This window comes from Colias croceus, chromosome 3 (genome assembly GCF_905220415.1).
Source record: "Colias croceus chromosome 3, ilColCroc2.1".
NCBI lineage: Eukaryota > Metazoa > Arthropoda > Insecta > Lepidoptera > Pieridae > Colias > Colias croceus.
Window position 1 is genome coordinate 8444519 of NC_059539.1, and position 12081 is coordinate 8456599.

The window sequence follows — 12081 nt, forward strand, 5'->3', positions numbered from 1 at the left end:
TTTTTCGAAAGGTTATTGAACTCAAAACGCTCTTTGTGCGGAAAACTGCTCGTATGCTATAAATATTAGAACAAAAACAAGATGAATTCAAAATCGTAAAAAGAAAAACGTTATTTTATGTAAATACAATGATGTGACTTGACTTCCACTTCAATAGCTACACCCACGCGTTGTTTAAAAACCAAGAACTTATAACTAATTAGCATTTATGTTATTGTTGGAACGGTTCTTCAAAAATATATTAATATTTTGAACTAGCATAACATCAACAAAGTTAAGGAATTTATAGCAATCAAATTCATAATATTTAATGTTAAACTATCAAATTATAGCTCTACCCCTGTCACGCATAAAATAAAGGGAAATTTTGCAAACATAAAATCTTTGCGGGCGCTGTCGAAACGAAAACAAAACATCCTCTTACAAATAAATTTCTACCGTCCTGCGGTATCCGACAGATGCTATCGCAAAACCCACTATTTTCCATCGGAGTAGGCCATATTTTTGTCAATTTTTCGTCTGACATATCCTATTTCCTATTCAGAAAAACACGGGGTAGACATGAAGTCGGAAAACAAGGGAATGGAAAAAAGAGCGTCTCGGTTGAAGCGACAGATAATCGTGTTAGCCGGCCGCACGGCGAATAAATGATGTGAACTCGGTGCACCTCCCAAGTCCCAATGAGATTGCGGTGTTTTTCTATCGAGCTCCCGAGACAAACAAGGGATGCAAATTCGTGTTGACACCGCGATCCATCTTGTTCGCCTCTCCGGAGACCTTCTAGAACAAATACGCCCGTGATTGAGACGTTCTGCTCTTTGTTTGTTGCTACGAATGGGTTTAAATGTTTTTCTTGTTTAATGAAAATGTTGAGCTTTTTATTTGTTTTACCATTAAAATGGCTTATGTGTAGAAGTACTATTAATTATGTTAAAAGGAACCATGCTGCCATAAAATTGGGTCCTCATATTTTTCCCAATTGGATGAAAAATATTGAAGCTTACAGCCTCGCTTTAAAATCCCTGCAAAAGTGCAAAGCAGTTGGAATATTCTCGTATTTTCGTATAATCTTGGAAACGAATTGGCGAGGTGTCGTAAAATACAAGCAGCTCGACATTCCGGGGGCTTGCTGTGACCTTCTCGGATGAAGGACGGCCTCCGCTTCGATGCTCTTACTCTGAAATTAAATTATTTATCTTAAGAATTTAAAACAAATAATTTTTTATTTTATTTAAGGGTTTCAGGTTTACCTATTGTACCTAATTTGCAAGCTAATTGAAAGGATTGCAATGAACTTAAATGATATTAACCGATATTGCTTTAAAAGAGCTCTTTTGAATGAAACATTATTAATTAAACATGTACCTAAGTAGGTAATAAATTATAATAATTGTTCATATTATACTAACATAGACATCTTATTAGCTAGGTAATTTTAATACGTAGCTCCCAGTTCCCAATGTTGACATTTATCCCTAAATAACCCTATTAAGTCAACCTTGAAGTTCGTTCAATTTTCAAACATCGGGATGTTTGAATATTCAACCCAACTGCAACTGCCCAAAACAGTACGTATAGTACAAAAGAGCATCTTTGTGCATACACACAGCAATAAAAGCAGCATAAGTGTAGGGTGAATAGATCATCCCGGATCGGGTCGCGCCGTGCTACTGTCCAATAAATATATTGTTTCGCGCGAAGCCAGCGCAGATAAAGCAAGCTCGCGCCTCGGTGCCTCCGTGAGTCTGTTTGACAGCGAGTCTATTATCTATGCTTGTTTTGATTGTTTATGAACGACGGATGTAGTTGGAAGAAAATAGGTAAGTAAGGTAAAGGCTCCTAATACGGCGGTAGTCAAAATCGCTTCCTAATACGGTGGTATTTCTATTTTCGAGTTTTATTCCTGTTTTATTAATTTTAAGTACACCAAAACGTAAACTATTTATTCCAAATTTATTACTCCATGACTTAACTAACGTTTGCAAGTATAGCACATACCTAGACAACACAACAAGATCAATCAATCTGTGTAACGGCATCGACATGAGAGGTGTTTCCATACAAACGCGAAACAACAAAAGTAAGTACACTAATATTTATAAACTAAGTTTTTCGTATTAATAAGCCGTTCAAGTTTGTATATGTATTGTTTATTGCATTTTCCTACTATTACACTCACTATTTAAATAGCTTGTTTCATATTTGTAAGTCATTTTCTACCCAAAAAATAAGAAATAAAATACCGCCGTAATACGATACAAATTTTATAGATTAATCCTAATACGGTGGCATAACTCCGAAATAGGAAAAATACTGGGCATGTTTAATTGTTTATAACTTTCATTTTATTTACTTATTGAATTAATTCCAAGATTAGTTGGAATAATTATTAATCTGATAAATTAGAAACCATATTCTGCGGTATGTTTTCTTAATTAGAAATCCAGTTAAATATGAAAACGGTTGAGTACAAAATGTTTGTTTCTTAGAAGGTGTAAAAATAGGAAGGTGTATTTTAATGTATCACAAATCATTTATTTTGTATAACTGTTGATTTGAGTTTTACACATCTGAGCCAAAAAACTGTTATCATTTGATTAAGCATTTACACTCTCTTGTTTATCGAATTTTTGATGGCTCAGAATTAGGATTATTAAAAACACGAGTAGTTTTCCTATTACGGTGGTAGATATTTCCAGGTAACTCTGTATTAGGTTATATGATCTCCTATTACGGCCCTATCCATAGAACTTAAAATTACCAGATTTAGGGTTGCGTAAATAAATAAGAAGTTTTGTGTCTTTTTTTGTGGATTCTTATTTGATATGCGTGTTTTTTTTTCGATAAAACTAAAAGCATAAATGAAACACATTAAAAGTGAATCAACGTAATCAAACCAATGGTCAATGAATAAAAAACTTACAATTTACTTTACTAACACATTCCTATTATTTAACAAATATTATTTGTACGGAACTTCAATGAATATAATTTCTGACCCTCCGTATTAGGAGCCGCCTACCGCAGTATTAGGCTCTGACCAAAATCATACCTCCGTATTAGGGAAAATCGACCTGACTCTTTAAATATTTTTTTTTTAAATAAGAAATATCATGAAAATAAACATAGACTCAACAGCAATACAAAATTTAAGTTCCACTTTTAACGAAAAAGTGGTTTGGCACCTTTAGAAAGACTTACAAATGCTTATTTTTGATACTTACTTTCAAATGTTGCGAAATACCTCCGTATTAGGTGCTTTTACCTTAGGTAGTGCTCAAAAATATGTTTAACAATTAGTGGACATAAGCATATTTTTGAATATTTAATCATAATTTGAATTAATTAATTGGTCTTAAATTTACCAAAACTAAAATCGTCATTTATCAAGCCAACTGATTAATTGATTTACTTTTATTTAAGACAAATTCTTAATAACTGGAAGGATATTAAATTCATTTATCATTGATTACTATGTAGGAAAGTAATATAATGTAGACGATATCAACATACTCATGGATCATTATTATTTTAGTGTAATTTAATTTTCATTTTTAAAATCGCTATTAGTGCAGCCCTACGTCTCCACTGGCCTGAAACAGTGTCAGCCAAACGCGGAGAGCTTGGCGTTTGCACATTATGACTACGTGGAATCTGCTCTATTATAACATCACTTATATTTCGCACTGACCAATACCTATGATGGAGAAAGTTATGTTTCCTTGTAAAATTACAATAATTAGTTTTATTAGATTTCATGAGAAAAAGAGTCGTCAAAGTTCTCCGCCAAACCAATTTTTATATTCTAAGAAGTAAGATTATAAAAAAAAGGATTTTCCACCGAGAATCATCTTAATATTTGCTACACAATATTAGTCTGAATAAAATCATATTTATTATACCTAGATATTAAAGGATGATTAAGAATAAAAGAACCTAGTGAAGAAAAAGTCGAGTCGAAAAGTCGCTGTACGAATTGATAACTTTCTCATTTAAAAATACGACAGTCATATCAGAACTAACAAAGTAATAACACTCAATACGTTCCATAAAACCAAAAAGCACACGAACGAATAAACCGTTCTTTAATCATCAGGAAAAGTTATGGCTCGAGCCGAATGCGAAAAGAAGGAAAAAGTTAAAAGGTTGGGTAACCGATACGATTTAGTGAGTCCCGCAGGACGTGTCTGTGTTGTCCCCCACTCGAGGGACGCTAAAGAAATCGAACGGTACACAATCAACTGCTAGATTTATATGCATCTTTGTTGTTTAATCGTATGTGTTTTTTAATCTTATGTTTATTTTTGAGTCAGTTTTTGGATATTGACGATCGTAGGTGTAATGATTAGACTCTACTAGATGACTCTCCAGTATTATTTGTAAAAATATTTTGTGAAATACTTATACCTATGTATTAATAATATGTAGAGTACCTATGTAATATTTAGTAGTATTTTTCTGTTATAAAAAAATATTACCTATAGAGATAGGTTATATGTTTAAAAAAATATAGAGTTTAGTGTAATATTTTTATGATTATTCGCATTTCTTTTTTATTCTTGAGTCTTCCCCACAATAGGAAAGTGCGTTATAGTGAGAAAATCCTATGGTAAACTAGTTCAGACTGCTTAAATATGTTATCTTTAAAGAAGACCGATCAAACAGATCTAAAAAACATGCTCTCTCCTCTGCCTCTTGCTCATACATTTCCCACTAATCCTATAAAGAGGCGTGAATGAGTCTTTACATTGTATCTATTTAATAAAAATGAAAAAAAACGCAGCTTGCTAAATGAATACTTAAATGCATGTGACTTTTAGAAAGTACATATAACGTATAGTATTATATTGTCTGTGGTAGGTACAAATCAAAGGTACCTATTATTTTATAGAAATAATATATGAAAACTGAAAACTACATCAGTGTTGTAATCTTTGTCTGATTTATGAAAAAATGGATAGAAATAATTCTAGTTCTATAGTGTCATATGAATAAAATTATAGGACCTACATTTTTGTGAATGTGTAGGTACAATGCGCACATAGTGAATGTGTACCTACCTACATGGTTCCCGTAACGAATCCGCGGAGATTTACTTGTTTCAATATGGCTCGGTGCTAAAATTTCATTACTAGTGCAGATATTGAAATGAAACAATATTTATTCTGTGTTATTGTTTCGCCTTGAAGTATTGCACTATTTATAGTCATACGGGTAGGTAATTCTATTTGAATATGTAGGAATTAGGATTTTTTTTATTATGTTTAAAAATAATTCTACCACCTGCAAAACAAATAGGTACTTATTCTATGTTCCTTAATATTTTTTAACATTTTATAAAAAAACAATTTGAGCATCTCAAAAAAATCTGCACAAAAAATCAATTTTACCAAAAACCAAATGATTTCTTCCATCACCTGAATACACAGGTAAAAGAAAAGCATATTAACAAGTATAAAACCAATAAAACAATCCTATTCAAATGCATAGATACCCACAAACCCATTAATTAACAAAACGTATTCAAAATCAGTTCAAGAAAATTAAAAAGTCAACATTAAAACTTGGATCATATCCAGCAATTCTCGTCGTGGAAATGGAAAATTGAATGTCACAATAGAACACTGATGATACCGTGAAGAGATGCAAGAAAAAACACGCCGCTACCCGAATGCTTATTACGCTACTTAGCAAAGCTCACTCCTACACAGCTTGCATTGATGCACTCACACCAGACAACCAAAAAATCACCATATTAATAGATAAACTAAAGCTCAATTTCGCTCAGCATATTTCCGGCCCGCCTCAAAGGGGCGTCGATCCCCTCTACGTCTAGTCACAACGAGTGCGTTCACACAAGTTGCTTCTTTTAAATTTTTAATCAGCACTCGTATGTTGATTTGTACAAAAAGCGTGTCCACTGACAAGTTAAAAGCCCATAAGTGTTCGGGCTTAGGTAAAGCTCGTATGTCGTGGTATGGAGGAAATGAAAAATTTATATCAAGATTGTTTCAGAAATGTTTTGTCTCTACGCTTAGATAAATCAGACTAACGCCAGAGACGTAAAAGTTTTGAAATATTGAATGAAATGAAATGAATTAATGAATTATTATTGCTAAGGATTATATGATTTTGCACTTGAAATTATTGGAACATTTTTTTTTATGTAACAGACTATACCTACATAATATTAAGTATAGGGTAAAAGCGGGATAGATGCCGCACTGGGATAGATGCCTCATTTTCAAAAAACCTAACTTCCCAAAGTCGTGACTATGAATTAATAATTTAAATAGGAGCTCCTATCATCCCGCACTTCGGGTACGCATGAGCTGTTGTTTGGTGAAGACGTGTTTCGCTAGTGCGTGTTATTATATCCGCGGCGAACTTCACGAATACGTCAAATTTTGAAAGGTTAATATTTGCAATTGCATAACTTTATAAGTATTAATAAATTTCACTATATTTCCTATTATGTCTATACACTGGTTCAATAAGTACATATTTAAGTATGAATAATCGCTCTTTTGTTTTTATTTAATAAAAAAAATACGGGGGCAACTATCCTTATCAAAAAGTATAGTTGCCCCGTTTTTTCAAGGGATAGTTGCCCTTAGGGGCCCCTAAGGGCATCTATCCCTCAATACATATATACATGTAATTATCGACAAACACACATGCAGTTTATATTTTTACCTGATTGCGTCAGAGGTTTTCGCTATGTTAACCGATTTTACTTGTTAAATTTTTATGTATACTTACTTATTAATGATTTGACCATAGACTGATTGTAACAGAACCACACCACGAAAATACAAAAGAAAAGAAAGAGTACGAGCGCAAGTATATTTTTGGACAATAGAACAACTAGAGTTAGTTAAGTTAACATGACATTTGCTGGTTTATCATACAAATTTTATTATATTTCGCGTTTATAGAGTATGTAAGGCATCTATCCCACTCTGCAGGCATCTATCCTCCTTAGTATTTTCATGGTGGGGCAACTATCCATATAGGTAGGCATCTATCCTCCAAAAAGGTGTTCTACAAAAATGTTTATTACACATTATCTATAAATGATAGGATAAAAAATATATATAGTAATTCAAAACAGATAACTAACCTAGCTATATTCATAAAAAGTGTTCGTATAAGTTTCATATATTTAAAATTATGAGGCTATTTCAAAAAGTGGGGCATCTATCCCGGTTTTACCCTAATAAAATATTTTCTTGAATCATGTTAGAACATTTTAATTACCTATAATTTGATTACTAGGTAATAAACTGTAGTAGGAAGGTAGTGATAAAAGGTCTACAAATTAAGATGTAAATTGTTGTGTGATTAAAATGAATTTTGTAGGATATGACCTATGTAGAGCAATATGAATATTAAAGATTGATCAAATATTAGCAGTAGATATTTAATTATTATTCAATATAATCAGGACAACTAACAGTTGTAGGTAGATACAAAAATACTAACCCACTGATTACGGTAAACATTGGTTGCAGCATAATGTAGAGTTTTAAAGAAATAATTCAATAGTAATTACAAAATATATATTTTTAAATTTAATTGGTTGACTGATAACAAACAATCAAACAAGTTGCAAAATACTTATGCTTTAAAATTTCATAAAAGCTCTTGAAAATAATTGCACTCACAGTAATCAGTGACAAAACAAATTATTGCGTTCGCTTAATAAACTGAACGCCATTCGTAAAACAATTACCGACCTACCGGCGATAAGGTTTACGAGAAAACGACATGGTTAGTTTGATCTCATCGCACTTAATAAATTATTATAAATACGAAAGCAGAAAGTTTCCAAGTTTAATTTTCCGCAAATTTGCATCGACTCTATAAATATGTATTTGCATTTCGCGAGCGAAGTTTCCGTGTGTGAGCTGCAACTCTGTTTGTACGTTGTGTGTTGTATTCTTTTCCGATTTGTTTATTGTACTTTTGAGTTTTTGATTAGTTATTTTATGCGAAAATTAACTGTTTTGTCATTGACTTTGGAAAAAAATAAGGGAAATATTCCCTAACTAGGTACCTACATGAAATTTATAATTACCTACTAATTTACTAGGTATTGTAGAGTTACAGATTTGTTTAAAAGTTTAATTAATTACAACAGTCTATATTGATATACATGTATAATGTACAATATACCATATGCGTTATTTACAATCTAAGATTTTATGATGGACGTCAGAAAAAATATATCTACCTAGGTACAGGATATAAAATGGTAATAAAAGGAACCTTATAATATATTATGGAGGTGAACTTCGATAAGACTACTTTACACCAGAAGAGAAACAAGTAATGCCGCAGTTTATCATAGCCCATTAATGTTTTATATCATAATAGCCTATACGCTTAAAGGCATGCCAAAGCGGCTATAAACTAAAGGGTTATTTATTTATTCGAAATATAACCGCGAGTATCCAATAAGTAATCGACGGAACTGGCTCGGCGATCTCTCACAATGCATAAATAGTATGCGAAAGTTACGAATAAATACTTTGATAGGATCGACTCACCGTTTAACGAGAGCCTTTTCAGTGCCGCGGTGAGCCATTTAGCGAATTTCAATAGTTATCACGCGGAGAAAAACTCACCTCGCGAGTGAGACGCAGAGGCGAGCACGCGGGCGGTGCGAGAGAGACGGCAGTTGTAAGAAAGAAATAATAAAAAAGCGGTAGTGTGTGCGTGGTCGAAGTGTGGTGGCGTAGGGCGGCGATGCAGGCCCCTCCCTGCGCCTCGTCGCCGCCTCGCCACCGCCTCAGTCTGGTCCACAGCGCGCGAAGTCGCACCGGTCTGCTCTCTCGGCGTCCTTTGCGCGCGTAAAAAGTTTTCCCTCTATTCCGAAACTTCCGATCGCGGTGACAACACATTCACGATAAAACCGATCGTAGTTCGTTTTATTATTTACAAATAGTGTCTCTGCGAACTATTTTACGATAGTTTAAACTTTTTAAACTTTCTGATTAGTTAGATATCGTTGCATATATTTTTATTTTAGTTCGACTTGTAGTGGTTTATAAACAAGTCGTGGTTTCGAATATTATGATCTGTAATGGGATGCACGGTCGGTGACGTGTGGGCCCGAAGCCGGATTCCTGAGGCTGTGAGCTTGATGCTGCTGCAGAGCGAGGGCCGGGAGCGGCCAGCCATGGAGGAGGAGTGCTCGGCGAGGCCATGTGCCACCGACTTCTCCATCGCAGCCATTATGGCCAGGGACAGACAGGAGAGACGGGAGCGCCGTAGACTTAGAGACCCTAGAGAAGACACTTTGACTCCATTGGGTAAGTTCTAGAATATTTTTTTAAATAGACTTTTAGGTATATCCTTAGAAAATATACAATTTGAATATATTCAAGAAAGTATTGTACCTAAGTTATAAAATGACAAATGCTCTACATAGAGTTAATTTAATAATCATCCTATTCTTGAACTATTTTTAGGTAGGTTTATTAGAAATAACCTTATCTTAATAATTTTTATTAATAAGAATATAAAAATAGACTAATATCTCATTATATTAGTAATTAAATTTTAGATGTTGGTAAAAATAATATTGTCATTAATATTACAGTCCAAATATGAAAAAATACACTGTGAATACAAGACACTAAAATTATTATCTATAGGTAGGTACCTTTTTGATTTTCTATGTTACCTAGGTGTATTAAAACAAATCAAAGTACATAAGTTAAGAGAAATTAATATGTAGGTACTACTTGGGGCTACTGATCTGATAAAATATAATTGCAATAAGAAAGACTCACAGCATAATAGATATTATAATTTATAGATAGTAAAGAGTAGATGTGTACAACTACTCCAAATCTCACATTTAAATTCCCTAATTATTATTTTTTTTTGCTCATAAAAATATTAATTTTTATAAGTTCTATATTATGAAGTATAAACAAATAATGCCTATTTAAAATGGAATTTAATTCTACATGTGACGTAATAAAGTTCCTTTTTGTAAAACACAAATGTAGAAATTGTTCAATGCACTGTAGATTTTCCTGTACATTAAATATTATAATATGGGATTATAAAATAATAATCAACGTTGAATGATAAAAGATTTTACATTAAAAGGGAATAAATTTGGCTCTTCGGTACATTGTAGGAAAGAGAAGAAAAGTAAAGAAATAAGAGAACAGTGAATATTCCTACTCATATAATTATTAATATTAGGTACTTATAGTCAATAACTTGCATATATCTTATTTTAAAAGTCCTTGTTCAAAAGAACGGCATATATTACAGAAGATCCGATTTTGTTATTTGTTCGTGTTTTCCCTATTTTCAAGAAAAATACCTACAGTTTGCTCTTGTGATCAACGCAATACTTTTTATGATTTAATTTAAGCGTATTAAAATGTAATTTTTATAGTTTTATATGCTTTTAATGTATCACTATAATTGTCTTTAAAGAATACCTACGTTAATTCTAGTTTAAAAAAATTGAAAAATGCATAAGCAATATTACTATGAATGTAGTGATTTTCTCCGGTATCTGTGGCTATTTATATATAATTAAATATTAAATTAATCATATCAGAATCATGACAATACTACCTACCTACATAATATTTTTAATCCGTCTCTACCTAATAAATTAATAGATAATATTTACTCCTCATTTATATATTTATTAATTTATTAATTTATTTATGTATAATAATATTTATTTAGTTTTTTTAAGTTAGTTAAGTTTGTTTTGGTAATAAAATTGTATCTTTGTCGCATTGGGAATGACCTGTAACGGCAAGTGATTTTTTTTTTAAATAAATAAATATCCGCAATATATATTGAGATTTTTTACAAGTTTTTTATAAAGCAGTTTAACAGCAAAGTTCTTCAATTATTATCAGTTATCACCGCATTTCAGGATTATGTATTCTTAATATAATATTAGAGAGATACTAAAATTTTTTTCGAAGGCTTGTAATTTTCGGCAGAAGACTTTTAGATTATCTATAAACAATAAGATATATGAATGTAATAGACACACGCATATGAATATTATCAAAATGTTTGTAATAAAAAACTCAGTCTATTCTAATAAGAATTACCTCTACTCTCTATCTATCTCTATCACTTAACTCTACACAGGTATACTCCTATTCATTTCAAGAATTACGTAGTACCTAACTTTTTACTTAGGTAGTTATTAATCCGTGTTTTTGGTCAGGATAAATCAATCCACATTTTTGGAGAGGTAGGAACCATTTCTAATCGTTTCTTCGAAGAAAAGACGTCATAAGTCATAGAACTTATAAAAAACTAGCGGTCCGCCCCGGCTTCGCCCGTGGTACATATTAACGTTTTCTCTACATAAGAACCATCCTCGTACTTCAAGGAATATAATAAAAAAAGAATTATCGAAATCGGTTCAGCCGTTCTCGAGTTATGGAATTACAACGAAAAGTGGCATTGATTTTTATATATTAGATATTTATTATTTATAATGAGAAAAAGTAACACATCTAATCTTATTCCAGAAAAATTCGTAGACGCTGCCGCGTCAGCCTCTGGGTCGCCCTCACCCCCCTTACCAGAATACGAGCGTGATTCGCCAGTAGATGTGTCCTCTACATCCGAAGCTGGGTCCATGAGCGGCCCCGGGGGCTCCAGGGCCATGTCCCCGACCCCCAGGAACCCGCAGTTGATAGAACGATGGTCCAGCGATGAGATGAAACACATACAATGTCACTTGGAAACTAAAGAGCTTTGGGATAAGTTCAATGAACTCGGCACTGAAATGATCATCACTAAGACTGGGAGGTGAGTGCTGAATGATATTGTACCTACTAGATATGTAGTATAGTATGTATGAGTCGTGTAAACAGCTAATTGTCTTACCTGTAATAGCGCTGTATAGGTACTTTAATAACAAATAATAAATTGGTGTAAAATTTACATCAATTTACATCAATTTAAAGAATTATAAGCTTCCTTGAATTTTTAAATAATAATCAATTGAATTTACTTTGAAATTTGTAATTTACGCGAAAATTGAAACACAAGAAAAGGTTAATTAATACAATT

General features: G+C 32.6%; 1 protein-coding gene across 2 annotated transcripts in view; it reads left to right on the top strand.

Annotated features, from left to right (window-relative positions):
• Positions 1-8815: 8815 nt before the first annotated feature.
• The window catches only part of LOC123690747 (T-box transcription factor TBX20-like), a 34651-nt gene continuing 31385 nt past the window's right edge, over positions 8816-12081 (top strand). For both annotated transcript variants that reach the window (XM_045634849.1, XM_045634850.1), the window contains exons 1-2: positions 8816-9317; positions 11535-11817. In XM_045634849.1, coding sequence (XP_045490805.1) covers positions 9089-9317; positions 11535-11817 — 512 coding nt within the window. In that variant the 5' untranslated portion in view covers positions 8816-9088. The remainder of the gene's footprint in view (positions 9318-11534; positions 11818-12081) is intronic.